Source organism: Sylvia atricapilla, chromosome 5 (genome assembly GCF_009819655.1).
Source record: "Sylvia atricapilla isolate bSylAtr1 chromosome 5, bSylAtr1.pri, whole genome shotgun sequence".
Lineage (NCBI taxonomy): Eukaryota > Metazoa > Chordata > Aves > Passeriformes > Sylviidae > Sylvia > Sylvia atricapilla.
Genome location: NC_089144.1, coordinates 9,091,061 through 9,116,809, shown reverse-complemented (window position 1 = coordinate 9,116,809; position 25,749 = coordinate 9,091,061). Strand labels below are relative to the sequence as shown.

Here is a 25,749-nt window from a genome sequence, read left to right as displayed (position 1 = left end):
GTATCCAGTTTTACATTGAAGTCTGTACATTTTAGGACAAGATTTGCAACAGATCTGCTGGAATTTCAGGGCTTTTGTGTGGATTGCCTTACATGGTCCAGGCTTTGTTTTTTTTCTTGCCTGTAATCTACCTGTGAGTGTTTTAATAGTTCTTTTACTTGTGGCCTAAATTACACTTCGGTTTTTTTGTTTGTCCCTGGCTCTAGTATACATTTAGAATTTTTGTATTGGTTTGTAAACTGTCCTGAAATCCTCAAATTAAAGAGGTTTGTTTTATAAGGTCCTGTTGGTGCAACCATTTTGCTTATTAACCCTGTGCAAATTTCTGCTTTATCAGGATTACCTTCTGTTTGTTTAGTTTTGTTAGGCATAGTTCCGTGAATTCTAGACTGAAGAGTAGAATGCCCTGTCTACATTTCATCATGTTTGTATTTCATCACAACTTCAGGGAAAATTGTTCCTGTCAGTTTGGAAATTGTTCCTGAAAATATTTCAGACTGACAGGATCTGGGAGGTGGCAGGATGGGATCAACCTTCCTCACTATTTTGTTTGGTGTCTGGGGGAGTTGGTGGGTGGTTTTTTTTGGTTTTTTTTTTTTTTTGGGGGGGGGTTTTTTGTTTGTTTTGTTTCTGTGGTACAGCAGAAAGCTCTTGCATTGGTGGATGTCCATCAGAGCAGCAAGTTTAGGATGACTTCCTTGTGTTTGTGTATATACATTACATCTCTGGTCTAAGACAGCAGATGGCTTTCCATTAGTGGACACAGTTACCATTGAAGTATCTGCATTCCTGTGGCTGAGTTTAATTCTGCACCAGCCCATTTTGAGTCAAGTGTGGGAAATCTTGTCTGCAGACATGAATGGTGGAGAATATAGTGACTACTGAGTACCAGAATACTCATCAGTGAATAGGAGCTCACTGAAAAGATTATTTTTTCATTTATGTTTTTTAATGTTCCAGCATAGTATTCCAGAAATGTGTGGGAAGTCATGTGTCCTTTTCAAGTTCAAAATCTACATACAAAACTATGATTTATTAAACAGTGAATTAGCTCATTGTATACTCCAGATTTCATCCACACTGCAGGCACTTTGTAGTTAGCATTATTTAGTGGTTCGTGGGCTTTGAAACAGCCTTAAGAATCCCTGTCTTTTTTAGTTTTTAGATTACTTAGCGTAATTATACTGCTTTTTTTATATTTTGCTGTGAATCATTGTGAGGGCTTTTTTTCTCCCCTTATAAAGGACTAGGCCTTGCAGAATTTATCTCTAATCAGTCACAGTTCTGGTGGATGCTGATGGGACAAACTGCCCTTTTGGGAGCAGAGTGAGAAAAGCCCAGGAATTTCAGGGGCTCTGCCACTGTCCCTGACAGACCTGCCCAAGAGGAGAGTGGGCAGAAGAGAGGGTGGACAGGAGAGACAAAGGCTTGTAGAGCCTTTAAGCAGTCCAGCATCATTTGGGGCCTGAAACAACTTGTTTTCGTGCTAGGAACTGGTCACACCTCAACAAGTTGTCACATCTCACTGGAGACTCAGTAACTAGCACAATGGATATTCTTACCTTTTCTTCTACTTCCCTCTGTCCCTCTTTTGCAAAGTAAAACTCATTTGTGTTAACCACATCTTTGCATTCTTTGAATCAAGTGACCATGAATGAAAAACACGTGTGGCACTCCGGTTGGTAAGGAATCATGGTTCAAATCCGAATCCAGAAACATAATTTTAAATAATAAATAATTTTAAAAGGTATGTGGTGAGTAACACGAGTACTGATGCTGAAGATACACCATACAGAGAATCACACAGAATCTCTGGGTTGGAAGAGACCTTTAAGATGATCAAGTCCAACCCATGACATAAGACATCAACTAATCCATGGCCCAAGTGCCACATGCAGTCTTTTTTTTAAACATCCAGGGGTGGTGACTCCACCACTCCCCAGACAGACCATTCCAGTATTTAATCACTCTTTCTGTAAAAAACTTTTTTCTAATATCCAACCTGTATTTCCCTTGGTGCAGCTCAAGACTGTGTCCTCTCGTTCTGTCACTTGCTGCCTGGAGAAAGAGACCAATCCCCACCTGACTACAACCACCTCTCAAGAGATTATAGAGAATGACACAAGATGTGTCTGAAGCACTTCAGGAGTTAGCCTTTCACAACCTGTCTGAAAGTAGCCTATTTCTCCAGACTGTGCCCTGCTTCTACTCTGTTGATCTTATACATGGGAGGAGACTCCATGGAATTAGAGAGCTCTAGCACACAATTCCTCCTAGCATTTACTCCAGCTTTTCTTGCTCTCCAACTAAAAGTCTTAGCTTTTTCAGTTTTAAGGAAACAGATTCTGCACATGTTGGCTCTCATTTCCTCAGTCTGATATAAACTCCAGCAAAATTGCACACCTACATCCTTGCAGGTTACCTTGACAACAGCACAGGAGTATTCCTCAATATCTCTGCTCCATAAGTTGCAGTAAAGCTCTAATTACCACTGGGTTATTGATATAAATTGTTAATCATTTTCTGCCTGCTGTGTCATATTGTCTTATTTGCCTGGAGGAATGTCTCGTGCAGTCTCTGTTAGTTCCATAACCTTTGATCATGGCTCTCGAGTCTTCCTAGCACAGCATATATCTAAAATGCCCATCAGCATTTTTTCTGTCTTTCTTTAGGACTGATTCCCATAGAGTCTGGAGTAATACACTGTACTTCTTTCTCCTCATCCCTTATCACTGTTCTTTCTCTCCAGCTTGCTTTTACTGTAATTTGGGCATTTTTGTGAGAGGTGTGTTTCTCCAATAGCATGCATAATTTCACTCTGTGTGCCGTTCTAGTAGAAGACCTATCCACCTTCTCTCTCTTGCTGTTGTTTGTTCAAATAGATCTCTAACCTTTCTTTCAACACCAGGGTTATCAAATGCTAAAAGGGAGGCAACTGAAGATAAATTAGCATCAAGTGTTGTTTGTTCTTTGTCATTTAAAATTTATATACCTATATCTTACTGCCTTCTTAATAATGCTAGGACATTATGGAATAGAAGTTAGTTTAAAGGTTTATCTGACCCTCCTAAGTTGCTTGGTTTTGCATATATCTGCTCTATTACTGGTATTTTATTTGGGGTTCATTTACAAGTCGTTTCCTGTCTGGCATTTTCCCTTCTGTATTCTAAAAATATCCTTGGATACAAAACAAAATTACATCAGCCACAGAGATATTTTTCCTCTCCTTAGGTCTATTGGCTAATCCAAATGTTTGATGTGATTTGCCTCAGGTAGTCCAAGGATGCTCATCATGGGGATGAATGAAGCAAGCATGTTTCAGTTCTAAGTGATACAAATAATAAAGTGATAAAATAGAAGTAAATTTTACATTATAAACACATGAAAATTTGAAGATTACAGTGCAATTCAAATGTTGTAAGCACAAAGCAGTTAGTAGTGCCCACTCTCCTGAAAACTGAAATAGTTCTTTATTATGTAAACAATTTAATCTTGCAAAATTGCTGTGTTTCCCTTTCAGATACCCTATATGACACATGGAAGTTTGTGCAAATGGAGTATGTATCTGTATCGTTCATCTGTATCAGACTACTTTCTTGTTAGGGTGTGGTCTGCTGGAGAAGTAGCCTGACTGAAGCACTGTGCAAATATGCCCATATGATTTCTGTTGCCTCATCTCATTTAGATTAGCCCAGATGTCTCTGTCCTATGTTGTATTTTGCACATCCTAATTTGTTGTCAGCTCACACTGCTCTGTTTTTAACTATGATCTTTTTAGTTGAGTCAGGTGAAGTTAAGCTGTACTCTGCACATGCTAACCCTGCACCAGAGATTGTCATTGCCCTTCAGCATTTTGCTGATAGTGCATCACCACATTGACTTCTTCCTTCAGTGCTTTGCCATCAGTTCATGTCATGCTGTGCAGATACCTGCTCCCTGGCACACTGGATCTGTCTTTTGAACTTGCTGTTATCAAGTTCACGATGCTCCTTTTCAATGTGTTTTTTTCCAAAGTTCACCACTTATCTGACAGATGAGAAAAAGGTCTTTAGTAGACAAGCATTAACAAAAAACATAACACAGCACACTTCATACTGTATGCAATAGTTTACATACTGTTCTGATATAGATATGGCTTAAAGATTGCCTGCTACTTTTTATCTTATTTTTCCTCTTTTGAGATTAATCAGTTTCAGATAGCTTACCTCAGTTCTGCTGTTTGTTAGAAACTGTGGCCTGGCATCTGAGAGGGCTGTCAGGCTCTCCCTTTGGCCAGGGCACAGATTCTTCCATTTCAACTTTTTGGCCTTCCTGTGGAAATGCTTGCACTTATCCTTCCTGATTGATGGAAGTTCCATCTTGCCTCATCCAGAAGAGAAAAGTTCTTGCCTTGCTGCCCTGTATGTTGGCTGAAGCTTTGCCTACCAAGATCTCTGTGAAACCTCTCCATTTGCACTGAAGGCTCACTCAGAGATGTAAAGTTTGAATAGTTATTATTAGGTCTGTGTGCTGACTGCTCACAAGTAATGGCAGTACCTCTTGGTAGGACACTGTACAAAAGTCACCAACACTGATAGTCAGAGTTGGAAAATGGTTTTACAGATTAATTAATTAATGCTACTCCCCCTCAGGCCATGCTAGGACTCTTCTCTACTGCCCAGACACAAGACTCAGGTGATTAAAGCACAGTTTACAGGTATTTTCTGGATATTTAAGAAACGTGTTGCATGAATTCCAGAATCAAAGTATGTAGTCAACTTCTTGCATTGGGGTTTACCTTAGGTTTGAAATGTATTTACATAAAACCAACATTTAAGGGCTACTGATAAACTGATACTTGTGAAAGACTTCAGTGTTCTCTGGGGTTTTGGTCCCTCAGTGCCTTCAGACTGGGGCATGTCTGGAGCAAACTGTGGCTATGAGAGGTACCAAGAGGACCAAATGTGGGTGAGGAATTGAGATATGTTGATGAGTACTCAACTTCTACTTCAGTTATCTATGTATGTGCCAGACTGTTTATGAAACTCCATTTAAAAGCTAGGAAAAATAAGCTTTGAACTTTTTTAAGGTACATAGTCAGGTTAAGTTTGACACACATTTTATGATTACAAAGCCATTAATAGATTGTAAGAACTGAAGACGTGGCTGGTGTTTATAGGGCTTATCCTGCAAAACAATGACAGTCTATTTGATCTGTGTTAGGTTGATTTTGCTGACACAAGCAGCTCACAGAAGCATAGCATGCCTTGGGTTAAAAGAGGCCTTTAAGACCATCCAATTTCCAACCCCCTGCCATGGGAGGGATGCTTTCCACTAGACCAGACCTGTCCATCCTGGCCTTGAACATTTAGAGGAATGGGATATCCACAACTTCCTTTGCCTTTAAAATTTAGTTTTGACAGCAGTGCCAGGGGAACAAATTCACCTAGAGGTTAACTGAGAACTTAGAACTTAGCAGTGGTACAGACAAAGTTGCATGTCAGGGAGTAATCTTGTGGTTGCATTTACATGACCTAGTTTCTGCACTAAGCTCCCATTACTCCGTCCAGCTTCAGCAGTTACATCCAGCTTAATGCACCTGCCCTGCAATTGTGCAACAAAGGATCTTTGACAGATGAACAGAATGGCAACTGTTTACTATTTCAATAATATTTTACCTAGGAGCATCATAAAGCACGCTTCAAATGCCTTATGCATATCAAGTAATGAGAAAAAATTTGGTTACATAACAACGGGAAGCACTGGGAAACATAAACTAGGAAATCTGCCTGACATAAAAAGCTTGATATGAAAGAGGGATCCTGGCTTTTGTCAGGGAAGGACAGCTGAAAGCTCCAGTAACAACTGGTATCAACTTTCCTGGGAATAAATCCTTTCTCCTCCTTCCTACTACAGTTTTCAGTCAGAAACTCCACTATGGTGCCCTATGTTTTTAAAAATCCAGGTTGTAGACATAGCCAACATCTCCTTCTTGAAGAGAAGATAGTAGTTCTTCCCATGCCCTTTAGGCTTTGCCATTTACCTGCCCCTGTGTCCTGGGCTCTGGAACTCCAGAACTGTGTCCAACTCCAAGGGCATTCAGCCTTCTCCCAGCTTCTCCATGGTCTTCTCACTCTGACACAGTTCTTAGGTTCTAGTTTGGTGTTTGGCTACCTGCAGGCTAAACCTGTTTGCCCAAGACCATGTCCAGATGGCTTTTGAATATCACCAAGGGTGGAGACTCCCCAGCTTCTCTGGGAAACTAAACTTCCTTCAGTGCTTGATCACCCTCACAGTGAAAAATTGCTTCCAGATGCTCATATGGCATCTCCTGTTACAGTTTGTGCCCATTAGCTCTGATCCTGTCACTTGACACCAGCGAGAAGAGCCCAGCCTTGTCCTCCTTCCTTGCACCCTCCCTTCAGGTATTTATATAAGTTGATAAGATCTCCTTGAGACTTTTCCAGGCTAAACACCCCCATGTCTCTTTCCTCATAGGAGAGATGCTCCAGTCCCTTCCCCAGTTCTGTGGTACTCGAATCCCATCAGATCCCAGGAGCCCAGCATTGTGCAGCATCAGACAGACCTCTAGTCATAGCACAGCATATGCTGTGCTGAGGTTCCTTGGCACTATGGTCTTGAGCACTCTGGTAGGATTTTCTTAGGAGTAAACAATGGCATTTGTCACTTCTGCTGTCAGACCAAAGGATGTTACCATGAGAACATGCTGCTTCACTTGAAGATAAAGACAAGGACAAGCTGGTGGTGTAATTGCTGGTGCCAAGTGGGAGCTGCTTGCAGAGAATTAGCTGACAAAGTTTATCCTGCACTCAGGAGAAAAGTGCAGTGCAGCACAACCCAACACAGTGCAGCAAAGTACAGCACAGGCCCATGGCCACTCAAGGCAACTGTTCCACAGATCACCAATTTTCCATCATGCACAAGTCTTCCAGCTGGGGTCACTGCAGCTGCTTGGCCTATGTCCTAGGACCAGTCACTGGAGGACACCACTGAATACAAAGAGAGCCAGGGGTAACTAACTCAGACTTAACCTGAGTAACTTCTAGGTGAGATGAGTCTCTTCTGCTGACAATGCAGAGTAGTCCCCACAACACTGGGATTTTACTTCATTGTTCTTTAGCCATTAATTATGTCATGGTCTTGTGGGAGAATGTAGCAGGTGGGATTTTTTCTTCAGCTCATCATGTGTGCACCTACCTAGCTTAGATGGGAATGTGGCTTTCCCAAGAGGGAAGACTTTTCCAGGCTTGGTTTATTTGCCTAACATCTTCCATTAATTATGCCTTATCAATCTTAGTTTCTGCTTATTACTACAGCACCCTTGAAGAGCCACATCACATGCCAATAATGCTTGTAAAATGTCTATAATGATGTTCCATGCATCCATAGACATGGTGTGTCTCTGTTCTGTCTGTCATGTTCTGTCCTGTGTAATGCAGTATTTTACCACAGGTCAGAGAAGGAAGTCAGTGCAGTGTGTGCCTTCTCACTTGTTGGCAGGTGTTTCACTGCAGATACACTATTGCTCTATGAACACTTGTGTATTCATATCACAGAGCATGGAAAAAGTTACGCCATGGACAGCTAAGCACTGTAGAAACCCAGAGCAAAACCAGCCCTTGCTCTTGAGGCTTTGCTGTCTACATTTTCTGTTCCCTGTGAAATAAGGTGTCACTTCTCATCTACAAAACTGTAAATAATTTGAGATCATTCTAGAAGAGGGAAACTGCCTTGCTCATTGTATTACACTGCTGTGATAAAACTCAGGAACACCTCTTAGGCTGGAGTATGCCTGGTGGGACTGAAAGGCTGGAACCTTGTCCAGAACAACTCACTGCTCTTTCTTCAGTTCACTGATCTTCATGATCATCCATCCACATAATCCTTTTATTATCAGTACTGCCAGAGGTAGCTTAAGAAAAGCAGAGTATTTTCTCTTCATTTGATCAATTCGTTGTAGGTGGTATAATTATTTCAGAATGCATTAGCTGCTAAAATTTTGTAGAAATTGTTTGGGGTTTGATTTTAATTATATGTGTCTTTTTGTGTGTTCTCTGCCTATTATAAGATACAACAGACTGAACTGAGTAATTATGTGAATTGCTCACCTTAAACATTTTTGCCATCTGACCAGTTCTAGTAATATTCTAGTCTATGATCTTGGTAATAGTGAAAAATCATGAGATGAGGTGGGCTTTTTTCAGCCTTTGATAACAGATTCTAATTATATGCATTGAGAATTCAGCCTTTCATACTGTGCATTTAATTTCCTGTTAACTATATTCCTTGGCATTATGGTCTTTAGCACTCTGGTAGGATTTTCCACTCAGTAACTGATCTATCTGAAATATTTAGAGGATGTTTGTGGCCAGTTCTGTATGTGTGGAGAGCAAAGTTCAGTGTAGGGCAGTTTAAAGACAGATCAATTATTTATGTATTTAGAACAGTTACTGAAACTTTAGCTGGCTCTAAAATCCCTTGAACTAGACACAGTGTGATTAACAAACAGCCTGTTGGGCTTTTATAAATTTTGATAAATATTATTTATTATTTTTTAACTCTTTGGTGATAGCACCTTCTGTTTGAGAGCAGTGGATACAACACCACGTAAGAAGAACTTAAATTCACATTTGTTCAAGACACTTTATTTTCTCAAATTTGTAGTGGTGGCACCTTTTTTTTTTTTTTCCTATTTATTTTATTAATGTCATCAAAGAATTATTAAGAATTCAGTTACTTTAATTAGTGGAGGCTGTTGCTTCTTGTTGATCACTCTTGATCAAGATTTGTTATTGGTAAAAACTGGAAATTTTACTAATCATCTAAACCAGGAGCATTGCAATAGCTGGAGTTTTGCTGAGGTGATTCCAGACAAAGTATAGCAGCTTGTAAAATTATGATCTTGGCAAGCAAGGTGATAGAAAATTCAAATATGAGGGGATCTCCTAGATGGTCAGGCAGAGATTTTGGGCTTGTGGAAAATGGTCCAAAATACCTATGTAGTAGGTAAAGGGAGCCACCTAGAGTTAACCTATAGAAATCTCTCTACATAATGTATGTCTGATCTTCTGCCACTTACTGCAGCTTAGGTGCCAAACTGAGAGCTAAATGTTAAACCCATTTATCTCTCCTGAGAGCAGGCACCTAAATAAGATTAGAACCTCCTTTAAGTGTTTTTACAATGCTACTGAAGGGTGAGGATAGTTACTGGATTTTATCTGAGAGAGCATTGGGAGAAAAAAGACTAGTACTAAAGTCTCCTTCCTTCCAGTTTGACTGGTATAGTATATAATTAGGCTCTTTCCAGTAACTCTCTCTTTGGACACATGGCTCCTGCCTCTTAACAGTAGTTTCCTTGTAAGCCATTCTTATTTTCTGCAAGTTAGTAATTGATGGGGTTTGTTACTCCACTGCAAGCTGGGATTTTCTGTAATTTTTACAAAGTGGGTGGGGCGAGGCACACTTGGTAATACCAGTGTGTTTAGCTGGGAGGCCAGAAGAAAAATCCAGCTGTGCCAGGAAGCAGTGCTGGTGACTCAGTAAACATGGCACCAAGTGTCCTGGCACGGTGAGTTTGAGCACTGCTTTCCCTGTTTTGCCATAGGTTAAATCTCAGAGCTCCTAGTCATTACAGGATCATACTTCACAAGAGTAAGGTATTAAACCCCAGACAAATTAAATGATAGGTAACTCTGTCCTCCTTGCCCTTACCTGCAGCTTCCCTTAAATTACACAGTCTTAGCCACTGATTTAAATCTTTCTGAGCCCAGGTGGAGTTGCTCTTCTGTCCCAGAGGTGGCAGCAGTCTGGAGCAAGTGAAGTGATTTCTACACATGCAAGAAGTCAAGCCCTTTGGGATTTTAGATGGAGAGCATTGTGGATATGTAATAGCTCATTACTTCATGAAGTTACTTAATGTTTAGGGTTGAGATTTTGCAATATCACAATTAATGTAAGTGGTTTACTGCACTTGCTGCTAGTGTTCATGCAGCAGCCCAGAGCAGTGCTATTGTTACAATAAGCAGAGAGCAGAACAATGAGCAAAGAGGAGCAAGCAATGCTTGTGTTTGACTTGTGGTTCTGGTTTTGCTCCATCTGGGTGCTTGCCACAACACAAAGATGACCAAATATTAGCAAATAGTTCAAATCCCCTGCCCTTCCCATCTTCACCCAGGTGGAGAAAGTAGTTAAACCACAGGTGGGTGCAGACAGTTCACCATGGATGTTTGCAGCACTAAAACCAATGCAGCTGATGCCAGCTTGCATGTGAATTTTAGTTTATATGGCAGCTTTGGTTCTGTAATTCTTCATTTGTTGCACTGTGAGTTCCTTCACGTTCCTCTATGGTGTATTTTAGGAACTCTGAGAATAAAGATGGATAGATCCACCCTTCTGCAGACACCTCCAAGGCAAGGGAAGAAATCTGCTGAGGTATTACACACCTCTTCCAGGTGCCTCTGCATGGCTGAGACCTTCCCACTATGCAGGTCCAGAGCTTTTTAGGGAAGAAAAGTGACTGCTTTTTAACACACTATGAAGTTGTTGGAAGCAGTCCTTGGTGGCAAGACAAGCTGCCTGGAAGCCTCCTCATTGCTAGCCCAGTTTTGTCTGCTCCTCTCTCTCATCATCCCCTGTCACTGCAGCTTTAATAGGACTAGTATTGTTTTAGCAGATGAACCCAGAGGGAGTTGAGGAACACTTGGCACAGAAAGCAGGACAGACTCTGGAGCCTGACTGTTCTTTGGCTCTGACTTTCCCTTCCAAACTCAAAATCCCACAGACTGTTCCTGTGGTGTTTCCAGGTTCCAAGAGCTATCAGCAGTGTCTGTGAGACAGGATGGATATTTGTCCTTCACAAGAAATCCTTTGACCAGCAAAGGAAATGGTCAAGCAAATGTGTCTTATGTTGCCTTTGCTATCTTAACCTGAATCTTAACCTGAATGGCCTGAGATCTTTTAGAGAGCTGTGAAACTATTCTTTCAGTTTTCTTTGTTTTGAGACTAGGAGGATTTTTGGGTCCTGGGCTGTACCAAAGGCTGGGCACAGCTCATGACATTGTGGCAACTGGCCACAGCCATTCCCCAGCCATGACTGGGGACTCTGGCAGAGAGTGTAACCTGGTGTAGGACAGATGGTATCACCTGGTCTGGAAATACGGTGACTAAGAAGCTGCTTCACATACAGCACAACCTTGTACTTGGCAAAGGGAGGCTGGTGCTCAGAGGTTTAAGGTGACCAGCCCCTTTAATGTGTGCTACTTTGCAATTCAGAGGTGGTACACTGGCTTCCAGAGCCAGTTAAGTTATGCCAGTCTGAATTCCGCACTCCAGAATAGCAGAGAAAGAAGGTTTTCAGTGCAAAGAAAGTTTTCAGTGCTTTCCTGTCAGACTTGTGTGTGTTCTGCTGCACCATGGAATTCTTTACCAGTTTGAGCTGCAATGTTTTTGTTAAAACTTGATTTTAATATGTGTGTGTTTGAATCAGTTTCTAAATCTCTTCTGAGTACCAAACCTTGAATACAGGATAGCTCTGCTGATTCCAAGTGAAAGCATTCAAAATGGGCTATGAAGTGGATATTTATTCTGCCTGATCTGTCATTGTGTTTCCATGCTAACACTACCCTTGTTGTTACTGTGTAATCAACTGTTATGGGAACAATACATTTGTCCCTAAGATAAGTTTAGAAAAATGTTCACCCACAATGCACCCGCTGAATAAATCCAGGTTTAGCAATGTAGTGTTCAAAGCCACATACTCTGTTCATAGAGCATCAGCAAGATGTGGTCTCTTGAAGCCATGCTCAGATTACCAGTTTCCCTGCATTGTTCCTCAGGCCCTACATGTCCATTGGAACGCTACGAGATCAAGTCATCTATCCAGATTCAGTGGAAGATATGCATGAGAAAGGCTACCAAGATCAAGATCTGGAGTCTATTCTGCATGTGGTTCACCTGTTCCACATAGTTCAAAGAGAAGGAGGTAAATGGCATATTTTGTTAAAAACTTGACAAAATCCATTCCTTGGATATATGTCTTTGTGTGACTGACCTTTACGAACTGAACTGGCAAAACTGGATTCAGACCTTTGTGGCTGTGGGAGCTGCACAGACACATGGTTGTTGCTCCTGATGTTAACAGAGGGAGAGGAGATGAGTGCTCCTCCCCTCCCCAGTAAATCCATGCCCAGTCTGAATATCCTGACTATCTTGTGATGGCCAGTCTTTTTTTGAAATTGCAGGATCACTTACCTTCCTTGATTTTCATAAAAACTGTAACGTGCTATAAAACATTGTAGTGTCACTGACTGCATCAACTTGAAAGTATGTGAATGCAGAGAGAGTCAGATCTGCCTTCACCTCCCTAGCTTGTGGGATCAGCAGGACTATTGTGCTGTGAGAAGGAGTGTCTGAGACCACCCCACCAGAGTGAGCAAGTTAAAAATAACCAAGCAACACTGGCTGGCAGTAGAATGTTGCCATCTACTGCTTGCTGTTCAAGTTGCCATGTGTTCTCAGTGTTGTTTGTTCTCAGAGTTCAGGACAGTGTGTGTGTATATATACACTAGCACTATAAATGTCAAGATGCTAAAGGCTTCTTTTGTACCTAAGGGACTGGAGAATTTCATGGGTTTTTTTTTTTTCCCAAGCACAGCAATAATTCTTATCCTTTTGTTCCTATCAGACACTAATCTCTAGTTTCAATTTCCTCCCCATTATTATGCTTTTAAAACAGACATAAGACTAAGTTGGTTACATTTAGAAAGAAGAAAAAGGATCTTCTGACCCCTTTAAGGCATGTGCTGAATGTACCCTGCCTTTCTCTGCCAGCTGTCAATGCTGGTTTTGGTCAGGTGCTTTGCCTTGTGTCTGCTGGGTGAGTCTCTGGATTGTTCTGACAACACAGAGTAGTGCTTCAGCCACTGGGAATCCCAAGACAATGTCTAAATTCCCATTCCTGGATGGCAGCCTGTTCTGTTAAAGAGGCAGAAGCTGTCTTTTTTTAAAAAGTATGTATGCATACTTCAGAGTCTTTTCTGCACATTTTAGGGTGGGAAGTAGTACTCATTTAAAACAGCAATTGTATACCTAAACATACTATTCCACCATGGGCTAATGTTTCTTTGTTAAGAATGTAATAATGACTGTTGCAATAGAAAATAAGAATCTGCCGTCATTCTGATAGATGTTATTATTCCAATCTGATCCTATAACACAAGAAAAAGTAGGCAAAGCTAAGCACAGTGACTGGAACAATTGCAAAGAAGGCCTCTCCTTCCTTCACTGACACTACAACTATTCCTGTTAGTATTCCTGAGACACTTACTTCACTGAGGTGCCCAGATTGCAGCAGAAAAAGCAGGAATGTTGGAATGGGCAGCTGGAAAAGGAAAAGCAGTTAAATTGTCAGCAGCAAGAAGTCACTGTGGAGTGTGTGCATTCGCTGTATGCTGATACTTGTGGTTGGACTGCACGACATGTGACCCTTGGTGGCCAAAGCCAGCCCCCAGCAGTCTCTGAGTGCACATGGTTGTGGTTTCTGACCCTGCAGCTGGAGCCTGTAACTGGTGAGGAGGCAGTCAGTGTTTCCCATGTTCCAGATGCCTTGGCTACAGTCACTGAAACCCCAGGTTTGGATCAGTCTCATGCTGCTTTCCATGCCGAAGAAAGTATTTATTGCTGTTCTTGCTCCTCTGCTTGTGTTACTACACATGCACAACACACACAATCTATTACGAAGTCTAGAGGACACTGTTAATGTTCATTGGTGCTGTATGGAAGCTCAGGATAAGGACAAACTGTGCAAAAATTTGCACAAACAGATATTGAGGGGAAATGTGTCTTAGGTTCTTTGTGATCTAAAGCGACAGAAGTGGCCAAAGCCGGAAAACAGGGAGAGAGATTACCACATACCAGGAAGTTTTTAACATCATAATATACTTACTTGTTCTCTTTTCTTCTTGGGCATTTACAGGAGACAGGTGCCAGGGTAGGAGCAGAGAGGAAATCTGTGACATATGATTTGACACGTTACATGGATTTCATGTGCTTAGGTATTTTTTAAAGCTGCCCTGGTCTGGGACAAAGGCTCGTGTTCAGGGGTTCTTTGAACCAGCAAGATAGAGAAATACTTGCTGAAAGTGAACAGTTGAAATTTTTTGTTTATACATAGACTAATATTTTTAATTCCAATTTTTATTTTATTCTTTTGCTTAAAATAATATTTTTAAACTAAAAATATTTTCATTAAAAATGGAATATTTTTCTTTCTGAAAGAATGAAAAATCTCATATAAACCTCTTGTGCTTTAATTGATCACAAATGTCGTGTGTGTATAATCTGATGCTTTGCAGTTTTGTGTTCTGCTCCTTGTGGGCAGTTATGAAAAAGCCTGATGAAACCAGAGGTGCACAACTTTGATTCAAATTACTTGTTCCAGCATGACGTTATTGTTTTTAGCTGAATTGCTTCCACATTGCAACAGTACAAGATCACTGCATTCCAAGTATTATGTTGTTTCTGTTGCCAATGACAGAAATTCCCCTCTTTCTAGCATTAAGGTTTGACCCAGTTAGAAGTAAAATAAATAGCCCAATTTGGCATTTAGCTTCCGTGTTACCCCTCACAATACATTTTTCAGTCAGTATTAACAGAACACATCAAATCCACCAAAACAACAGTCTCTGTCCCCAGCACTGCTGTTCTGGGTGTTCCTGAGCACAAGCCCTTGAAGAGCCCAGTGGCTGCTGGCAGTAGCCCCCCTTGCTGCTGGGGACAGAGCTCCCTTTCCATTGAGGCCCACACTAATGTTTTTCTCACCACCAGGATATTAGACAAATGCTGTTTTCTTGCTTAACTTTTTATTATCTGTAAAGTGCCCCCATCAAGATCTGCAAAGTTGTTAGCTCTGCCAGAGCCATAATTTCATCCAAAAGGAAGGTTGTATTCAGCATGTGTGGTGGAAAGAGTGCCCAGAAATGGGGGCTGAAAGCATGGAGGTGTGCAGTACATACACATAAAGTGGTTCCTTCTGAGCTGCTCTGCACATCTGTGTCTGTTCAGTGAGTGTCAGTGGGGATGCAGCAGCCTGTCACACGAGAGCAGCCGAGAGGTGCACGCGTGACTGGGCCTGTCCGGTTGGGGCTGATGACATTACTGAGCAAGTTCAACCTGTTTATGGTTTCTCAGCACCCCAGATTGTAATTATTCCTCATTATTTCGCACATTTGTCATGTCTTTGGGTGTTGTCCAGGGAGCCTTTGTGCTAGGCCCGTATAAACAGACGGACAAGCCCATTTCCTCTCTCTGAGATTATTTCATCTGATCGCTTTAGCCCTGGATTTGCTTTTGTTATTGGTACCAGCAGGAACTCTGGAGAGCTCTGCCAGCTTTTCCAGTGGCTCTGAAATCCAGAGGCACAAATCCCTGCAGTGTCATGCTGAGCTGGGGCTCATAGATCGATGGTCTCTTTGTTCTTTGCTCAGCACCGGGTTGTCCTTGCATATTCATTCTGCACAGCACTGGGCTCTCTTTACACACGCTGTGAAAGTGGCTTCCACGCCCAAAAACTCGGCAGCCAGGACTCTCTGTGTTAGCCTGGTCTGCTGTGTTAGCCTTTCTTCTGTCCTTAAGTCCATGTCTGATAAGGTACATTGGAATGTAGATCTGAAAAAGGAACTTTTAAGCTTATCTTTTCATGGCAGCTGGATGCTCAGTCTTGCATGAAAATGCAAGGATTCACAAGGATGAAGGATACAGAGGGCTACAGATCCCAGGAGTAACCCATTTGGGGTTTGCCTAATACAGTTTGCATTTTCTTTCAGAAAATTGAGATTAAAGGAACTATAAAACAAGCCGTGCAAGAAAAAGAAATGCTCCTATCCTGAGGCTGTCACTAGTTTCTGCTCACAGCTGTATGTATTTCTGCTGCTGTTACTGTGCACATTAAACATGCTCTTCCTCTTGCTGGCTGCAAGAGCCATAACAAGAAGGTGGGCAAGGAATTTAGACTCTGAAAGCCAGAATTGTGCTTATACTTACTAAGAGATTTATGCTGCATTCATGGGCGAGCCATTTAATGTCTTAATTTCTGAAGTGGATGTAGTTATGGGTGACCTAAGCCACTGACTTGGCTGATACTTCCAGAACACTTAAGTTCCTTCACTGACCTGTGCCATCTCAGCAGGAAGAGACAGCAGACAAGTGGGTGCACTATTGTTCACAGACAGGGAGGTCAGTTTAGGGTGAGCTACAATGCCTAAGTGTTCAGATGAAATTATTTAGACATTAGAAAAGAGTTTTTTAAAGGAATAGTACAAAACTGCACACTTCTTATCTGTTGTTTGAGGCGTTCCAAGTGGAAAACGGGAGAGTTCAGGGAGGGTGCTAGGCAGGAAGAGACAAGATGCACACGTCATATTCTGTTAGAATGTAAGTTAAAGTAACCACAGAGATGACCATTGTATCCTGGTAAATGGAGGTTAAGTCTTACAGCTTTAGAGAAAACAGTAGAATTATTTCTCTGACAAGAGAATGCTGCTTTTTGAACTTCATTCCCTTTTTGTCTTTTAATAAGCCTTTATAAACCAGCTGATCAAGAAGAAACTGTATGAAAGACAAGCACTGCTTCCCCAGGCACATGTGCACACATGCACACCCACCCACACCCTAGCCCAGATCCAGGTCCTGAAGCTTGTCTGTATTCTCAGCTTAAAAATAACAGAACTTAAGCAGCACCTTGAATGTTGTCTTCAGAAACATAGTTGTTTCTATGGCTTTAGTGAAGAACTGTTCTCATCCCTTGCTTGAACCCTTTGCCAAAAGGGAGTACTCCAGGTGTTTTACAGTGCTTTTGGGAAGCTCAAGGTGTTGGCAGAGCAGCATCCAGCTTTTTGTGAGGTCCCAGCACTGGAACTGCTCAGCAGTAGCAGCCTGTGTGTATCTGTTCCCTTTACCAGAGTATATCCAAATGGGCATCCAGTTAATCACTACACAACTCCATCTTTTTTGGGAGCCTGCTGATGGACAGCACAGTATGTGCTCCTGGGAGGGCACCCTCTGGCATCCTTAAACAAGAATGGAAGGAAAACAGGGAAAAGCTATAGGATAACTAAAGGTGATGTCTTTCTTGCATATGCCTGGTTTTTAAATCTAACTCCATAAATATTTATTAAAAAATCATTACATTATATTTTCTGATTTTTTTGTACAGCAAAATCTTGAAATTTAGTCTCTGATATTATTAATTACTGTTTTTGGTCACACAGCCCCTCAGATGTTTCAGTGATGTTTTGTTTAATCCCGCCAAGGCCTGGTATAGCACAAAAGCACAGGCTCTTCCTGCACCTTCACAAGCCCCATTGTCTCACATTAGTTCAGGTATCAGAAATAACACAGCCCACCCTCTTTGCTTTATCTTATTTATAGTCTTTTCTGGCAAATACTTATTTTAAGTTTGGCAGTGGCAGAAGAGGGGTTTTGGCTGTGTTATTGACTTTTTAGTTTCAGTATTTCTGGGGCTGATCTGAAAAAATACTCTCTTCCTCTCAGCCCTGCTTCAGCTGCTTGTCTCATGAGTAGATGATCTGTCGAGAAAAATGTCTTATCAGATTTTTTGCTACGTCCACACTTTTCTTTTTAAAAACTTGTCTATTTTGCTACTCTATCCATCTGGATTGTTTGGCTGAAAACTTACTTTCAGTAAGGTAATTTGTTACTTTATTTTTTTCTGTAGGAGGAATTATTGATGCCCAAGTACTTACAGAACACCAATCAGCTGTAAGATCACAGATAAAATGCCTCACATTCCTGTTGCATGTACCTGAAAGTGATAAAAGAAAAAAATCAGTTAGAGACCATGCAGAATATTGAATAAGGATACTCCATGTTAGAGCAATTGTGAATTATTTTTAAATACAAAGTAGTAGGAAATTTTTAGAGAAGATTCTCCTGTCTGATTCCAGTTTTGCTGCCTGTGTGTGCACATGGACACATCCCTGTGTCTGCTCTTGTGTTTCTGTTGGGTTTGCTGACAGTTTTCTTTGCCTACAGTAGTGAGTACATTCTGACACTGCTCATTATTTCTTATGGTTTATTTATTTTACTTTGCTTTTAAATTTCCACTCATACCTTTCAAGAAAAAATAGAGAATTGTTCCATAAAACAAATATGACAGAATAAAATTACTAGTTATTTACAGGCCAAAGAATTTTTTTTTCAAAGAGATGGTAAGTAAAGTTTTTTGACAATATCTGTATGACCAAAAAGTCCAATTTTCACTTTCAAAATTGCCAGGATATAAGGGATATTTTTCCAGTTGATTGACAGTGGATAGGCATTGAGGTATTCCAGAAGATGTGATGCAGTAACCTGAGCTGTCTCTTCTGCTCTTTATTGAGTTGTTGAAATGTTCTTTATGATTTTGGTTACAGATTGCAGAGGTGTTGCAAGTGAAGCTGCATTTCCTTCATAAAGTTCTATTGTCCTGACCCTTTTTGTTTGCATTTTTTTAAAAAGGCTGGGATGCCATCATGGATTGGAAAGATGTCTTATCAGGAGGAGAAAAACAAAGGATGGGCATGGCCAGGATGTTTTACCACAAGTAAGTGTTATGGGTCTTTTCTTAGGAAGCATTTGAAAATGAGAAAGAGCTTTGCAGATTTCCTGTTACAGTTTGAGCAGTAGTAGACTGTAATCTGCATGCCAAATGCCACACTGTCTAGCATAGGACCTGCATAAATCTTGTTTTTTATTCATACAAGCTCTGCCTTTGGTTTAAATAATGATTCTTAAGCTTTGCTTTTGGCAACATAGAATTATCTTTTTCAGATATTTCTTCCTGTAACATCTCAGGCACAAACATCTTCCCTCCTATGTTGCCAAAGTGTGATGGACTGTTACAAGAAACTCTTGGATTTGAAAGCCAAGCTCCTTAACCTTTTGATTTTGGAGACTGCAAGCACACAAAGACAGCCCAGTCCTTACATAGCAGTGGATAGGAAGCTTTGAGTTGGCTTTAGCTACTGCGTAACTTGATGAGAGTACAAAATAATACTAGGTCAGACTAGGACATACAAGTTAGATCACTGTGTACTCAAAGGGGCCAGGAAATAAATCCCATTTTTCCTCGAAGTTGCTTTTTCACCTGAATAATGCATGGAAACTTCATGTTGTTTCCAGCCAACTTCCAGCTGTAAATAAGAGACAGCTGTCTGGCAAAAATAGCTCTCTGCTTCCTGTTGTTCTTTCAATTAAATCTTGCACATGGGAATGCTGGCCAAAACCTAGAAGAGTAATGTTCTTTATCTGCTTTTAAAAGGCCAAAATATGCATTGCTGGATGAATGTACGAGTGCTGTAAGCATTGATGTTGAAGGAAAGATATTCCAGGCTGCAAAAGCTGCTGGGATATCCCTGCTTTCCATAACACACAGACCTTCTCTTTGGTAAGTATATTCAGGGTTTTGTCTGACAAGCTTGTGCTCTGACAAGCCTTTATTCTTTGTGCTGGGGCAGTTGTTTAATCAGTATCCACTGTGGTTTCTAAGATAAGTTGTGTACAGGGTCTGCTTGTCAACAGTGCTGATGTAAACTAATTCAGCATGGATTTTTTTCATTCCATTTAATTTCATTTTTCATTTATTCCTCCCTCTTTTTTTTTTATGTGTTTCAGTTATTAATATTCAGATGCCTAAGAGGTAATTAATTAGTCTATGCCATGCCACAACAGGTGTCACCAGGTTACTTTGTAAAGGTGACATGTGAGGTGCCCTGGGGAAGTTTACTAGTGCAGGGAGAAGATGGCAAGTGGTTCAACTGTGCTTTGTTCCTCCATAGGAATACCATGTCTGGATTTTTAACAGTTGTGTCCTTTATCTGCAGCATTTAGCTTCTTGATTTTTTGGGAGTTTGGTGGGGGAAAAATAGAAGGATGGGTTAAGCATTTGCTATCACAAAGGATAATATGCAAGAAGCAGTGAATATAAGTCTGGAGATGAATCTATTTTAAGTCCTATGTAATTGAGTTTATTAAAACTGTCACATTCCCTGGCTGGGATTTATAATCAGTGTTTTATGATGCATTTCACCTTCTATAATTTATAGTGATAAATTATGCAGTCATACCAGCAGCTCTGAGAGGACTCTCCTCTTCCTCTGGCACCTCCTGAAAAGTGTTTTGTCAGGTCTTGACAAACTCTGCATGTACACCTTTGAATATTTTCGATGCACACACCCTGATACTCACTGAAAGATCTGTGACACCTACACAGACTTTTTTATTTTGGCCCCTTGCAAACTGAACCATGTTTTAGGAACCTTTAGCCAACCTTGTAAGACACAGGAGAACAAACTGAGGTATAATTTGAACAAACTTGAGTTTTATCAGTAGGATCAGGTGCATCATGCCTGCCTCACTGTACTTGCTGCCAAGGAGGTAAGACATCTATCAGAAAGGGAAGTAAATAAAATAAACTGGGAGTAGAATTCCTGAGGGATAAATGAACCTTGTCTGATGCTGCTGTTCTAGCTCCTGGGGAAAAAGGCATCTGATGGAGTTGTAGTGAAGCCATCAGGAGCCACAATGTTTCTAAGAAGGAGGCAGTAAGAGGGGCCACCACCTTGGCCAGGGACAGAGGGTGATGAGTGGCCCTGCTGCCCACTCCTGGCAGCATCCCTGCAGGTGAGAGGCTCAGAGCCTGGCCACTTGGGCTGCAGGGGCCAAGACTGCCCCGGCTGGGAGCCCACACCAGGGCTGTTGCTTCCAGCTAGCACTCACCGAATTTCACTATTGGCCTGGGGCAGTCCTGGTGACAGGCTTTGAAATACCCAAATCCCTTCTGAAAGAGTGTTTTGGGATGACAATGAGTCATTGAAAAAAAAAAAAAGTCTTACCAGTGATCCAGGACTGGACAGCTCAAATTCCTGAGAGGCACCTTTGAAAAGGAACACATACATCCACATTTGCATGCAAAAACGAGCCATCTGTTCCCTGAGCCATTACTAATGTTTCAATTTCTGCTGCAGGAAGTACCACACTCACTTGCTGCAGTTTGATGGACAAGGTGGCTGGCGTTTCGAGCAGTTGGACACCGCTATCCGTTTATCATTGAGTGAGGAAAAACAGAGACTGGAATCCCAGCTCGCAGGAATTCCTAAAATGCAGCAGAGACTGAATGAACTGTGTAAAATCCTGGGAGAAGATTCAGTGCTTAAAACAATGGACGAAGAGGAATAAATAATTTATGGTTTATGTTTTTAAAAGTATTTTTTTAGTTAAAAGCATTACAAAATCAGCCATTATCCTTTGCATGCATTGGGACAGAGGCTTAGAGCATAGCAAAACACAGCCAGCAGAAAAGAATGCTCTGAACGCTATGTAAGACTTTAGTGTTTTAGTATTAAGGAGGAAAGTGGTTGAACTGTGAAAAGAAAATAAGCAAGTACACAGAGTATAAGATTAGTCATTACAGCTTATGTTAATTCCTAGTGAAAGCCCAATTCACTGCAAGAAACGACCAACAGTCTTAGGTTTTCTAGGTGAATTTTTGCCTGAGGCTTGGCCTGCAGAATGTGCTCTTGTCCCGGGTCACTGTGTGCGTATGACATGCCTGCTACGCCGAGCGGCCGGGCATGACACTCAGGCATGGAGCACAGCAGGGCCAGAATCTGGGTGAGTATGCAGATGCATGCAAAAATCTCACTTGGGTATAAGAGACATTCTCTCAGCCCGTGTAAAACAAGACTTCTCCTCTGCTACTGAATGCTATACATGCCTTTACCTGCATTTCCATAGAGAATAATGTAATAGGCTGACCAGAAGACAATTGTCTGAGCAACCCACTGCCCTCATGACAGAGAAGCAGGGACAGAGGTAAACATGTAATATACTTGTGCTTTATGCCATTTCACATAGCTTCAGAGGCTCTTTGCCCTTCATGATACATCAGTTCCCTCAGGGGATTATTTATGTCCCTTAGTCTGTAACCTCTGGTGGTGTGGATGGAGCACTGGGCCTGGCATCAAGTGACTCAGTTTTCGTTTGACTAAATCATTCGTCTGCTCTATGAGTCTGATCCAGCTGGCATCCCTATCTGACCTAGTTCCTCCATTGGCATAATTACAATATAGACACTTGTTTGTTCCATGAGACACTTTGTGATGGGAAGGACTGTAGGAGAAGGGAATGGCAGTTTCTATCAATACACTGAATTCTCAGGCATGGCTCTTCTGCCAGATGAAATGCTCAGCACTTATAAAGGTCTGTGAAAAGTTAGAGCATTTGGTAACCACTAATGAATAAACCTGCCATATTTTGGTGGCATGGCTAAATATTGTCCTCCCTGTGAGCAAATGCACTGGTTAACAGCCTTGCTTTCTGATGCACTCACTCATTGTCTCATCAGCTTTTCAGTTCAGGTCTCCAATCAGTCAGAAGGTGCTTTAACAGAACTGCCTGAGACAGTGCTGGCCTGAGTGCCTTGCTGAATGCAAAAGCTGGAGAATTAGAAATAAAGATGTGAATGTATTTAAGAGCTCCTGTTCTCTCTGACTGCAAGTGCACTGCACATGGGCAGCTCAGGAGTGAGGATCAGGAGGGAGTAAGAGGCTTTGCAGATAGGTAAATGAGCCTTAGCCAGATGTAGCAATCCTGAAGTTTGTTCTTTTTTTTCCCCCAGAAGTGTGATTCCTTAGAAGATTTCTTTCTGTTGTTCTTAGTCTTTGAGAGGCAGTGCATAAACTGCTAAGAGCTGTTTGGAGAGGAGAAATATTTTAGGGGCATTTGCTGAGCTGGAAATGTTTGAGCACCCTGAAGTTAATATAAGCTCTTCCTTTTTTCTCATTGCTTCAAGAACAAGAGGAAGGTGAATTAACTCCATCCACCAAATCCCAGTCCAGTGCACTAACCATTATTCCTTGTCAGTGTGCTCAGCTTGCTGCTTGGTATGGCATTTGCACCAGAAAATGGAGCAAGTCTGCTCCCTTCAGAGTCTGTGGCTTGAATGTAACCCTGTAACTTACCCCGGTGACAACAGTTGGTTCCTTTCATTAGGTTTTTTTTTTTTGTAGAGCCCCTTGAGACATCTCACTGATATAGAAAGGAATGCTCCTAAGAACCTTAGAACGGGCTGAAAAATTAAGGTTCAAGATAATAAGATGTTGTGTTGTAAAGCACAGATGGAGGTCACTGCTGGGGTGGCTGATGTGTATGCATTTTAATTTGCAAATGTCTGTGCTTGTCCCTCTCCCTGAAGGTGAGCTTTCCCCTTTCTCATCTTCAAAGCAAAATTCATAACTGCGAAGGAAAAAAAGAAGTCAGCCAAGAATCTGTTCTCGGTGAGCATAACTGAGATGACTGATGAGTGTAAAAGCTTGCAGGTTCCTGATTGATGTTTCTCTGAGATGAGATGAATCAGGGCACACCAGGCACATACCCCTGTCCCAGCTGCAGTGCATCCTGCTAGCACAAGGAAGCCACAAAGCCTCCTTTCCACAAGCCTTTCCTGAGCCAGGACCTGAGGTGGAGGAAGGGCTATTGCTGTTCCCCACCTCTCCATTAAGCACTTTAACATGTGGCTGGGAACTAAACCAGGGTTATCCACTCCCTGAATGAGTGGGATACTGAAAAGTGCTGAAGAATTGGCCCAGTTTGGCACAGCTCCAGTTATCCCACCGAAGCTCTGCACCTGTCCTTTGACTTGCTGGGAGCCATTATGGGCAAGTGCAGCACCTGAAATCTGCTGGATGCCTTACAGAGATCAAAGCTGGCTATTCCCTCATGGCACGAAACAAATCTCTTCTGAGGAAACCGTGTTTAGTAGAAGGAAGTTTGTTTGCTGTTTCTTTTTAATGAGATTATGCATAAAAAATACAAAGTTTATATATGTTACTGATGAAATTTTGATGAAAACTGAAATCATACTGGGATCAATCTAATAGTATTTTCTTTGAAGTTTGACATACATTTCTTTCATCCAGTAATAGACAACCATTCCCATTCAGCTGTATAGTGTAAAATACTCCAGCATCTCACAGCTATTTGTGCTCCTGTAGGCGTGGCAAGAACCTCAGAGGCTGCTATGAGAAGGAACACTTCTCTAAACAGGAACTTTCTGAGTGATAGTGAGCTGATTTTAGAAGGAGTTTCTGTACTAGTGGCTCGTCATTTTTCAAGTTAGTTTTGTGGCAGGAAGGGAGGGTGCCCCAGAGGTATTTTCTGCAAACTTTCTGTGTTGCTCCAAGGACTAGTTGAGACTGGAGTCTCTGTTTCTGTTTCTGGAGAGTTTTACAGGGCATAGTCCAGCTGATTTTGTGTTGCTTTGTGCCCAGCCTAGCAGAGGTGCATGCTCCTGCTCAGGAATAGCTCAGGGAGACACTGTTCTGGAGCCAGGGCATGGGGAGCACATGGCCCTGGCAGTGCAAGAGGGTCAAAGTGGGACAGGATTACCTTGGCAGAAGCTTTTTTGTGGTGCAATGAGAGCTGCTTAAGAATGTTCATTCACTTTTTGGTGTTCAGGAGCTGTGACTCCCCAGGAGGCTGAGGAAGTGACTTTTTGGCCTCCTTTCTGCCTGTCATACCTGTCTGGAGCTACCCAGACCCCGACACAGTGTCTGTGCATTCAGGGCTGGGTACTGCCCAGTGCTGAGCACACCCAGCCCTGTGAGCACCCTCTCGCCCCCGGGCTCAGGGCAAACTGGATTGCCTGGGTCTGTTTGCACCTCGAGTAATACAGGTGATGAGCAAAATTCATACCTGCCTCAGGCTGGTGGTATCTGTATAACAGAAATATGAATTCTCCACATCAGTGCGTTCAGATAATGCAAAGTGTTTTCGCAGGAATCTTCAGAATGAAAGGACACGGTTTTTGTGCATCTGATTTCACTGTTTTATTCACTATTTTAACCTGGGAGGAGTTTGTTTTTCTCTTAGTTTTGGGGTCAGACTCATTCCTCGTTTGGACTTGGAAGTCCTCCTTCTGCAGGGACAGAAAACCTCACGTATGTTTCAAAGGAATTTTTCAAAAGCAGTGAGGTTTGTATCTGAGTAGGGAAAGAAGGATTGGGTATTAAGTGGGATATTTTAGAGAAAATTATATCTTAATGCAAATGAACACATCTGCAGTCCACTCAAATTTATAGATGGTGATAATGCATGTCAACGTCAAATTTCTGAGCCAATCACATAAAGAAATCCCCCTACTGAGCTGTTCATGAAGCTTGGGAGAACTGAACTGTTAATCAAATGTGTCTTTGTTTTGTTTATGTTTGATATTAATGCCTTTTAAGAGCAGACAATTTATAAAGCAATAAAATATGCTTTACAGTTGTAATTTATTCCAACCGTAAATAAAACATGTCGCATTTACCTTCAGTATTCCTTATGAGTCATTCACAAAGCAGTCAGGACCTGCCTGCTTGTGCCCTGGGAGTCCTTTCCCAACCCTTGTTTCTGTGATGGAGCAGGAAAGCTCGGGATGGATGCTGTGTTTTTTCAAGTCAAAACAAGTATTTCATTCCTAGGTCAAAGGCTGCTCTGAGGTTTCTCATCTTCCGTGCCATCCACTTCAGTGTCTGCCTGATTGATGACAGGAAGGTGACAAAAGCTGCCACCCTTTGCTGGGGCTTTCTGCCAGGGAGTTACACCAAGCAGTGAGCCAGAGGCCTGTGTCAGCAGTACCACATGGGATGCCTCAGCAGCATCACTCCCAAAGGTTCTTGTTAGGGTTTTTGTAAGATACGGTTATGCACAGAGCAT

General features: G+C 41.7%; 1 protein-coding gene across 1 annotated transcript in view; it reads left to right on the top strand.

The window, feature by feature from the left end:
* Window positions 1-25,359, top strand: part of ABCD2 (ATP binding cassette subfamily D member 2) — a 42,059-nt gene extending 16,700 nt beyond the window's left edge. The window contains exons 7-10 of the mRNA XM_066318639.1: window positions 11,835-11,980; window positions 18,514-18,598; window positions 19,316-19,441; window positions 21,021-25,359. Coding sequence (XP_066174736.1) covers window positions 11,835-11,980; window positions 18,514-18,598; window positions 19,316-19,441; window positions 21,021-21,231 — 568 coding nt within the window. The 3' untranslated portion in view covers window positions 21,232-25,359. The remainder of the gene's footprint in view (window positions 1-11,834; window positions 11,981-18,513; window positions 18,599-19,315; window positions 19,442-21,020) is intronic.
* The last annotated feature ends 390 nt before the right edge of the window (window positions 25,360-25,749 follow it).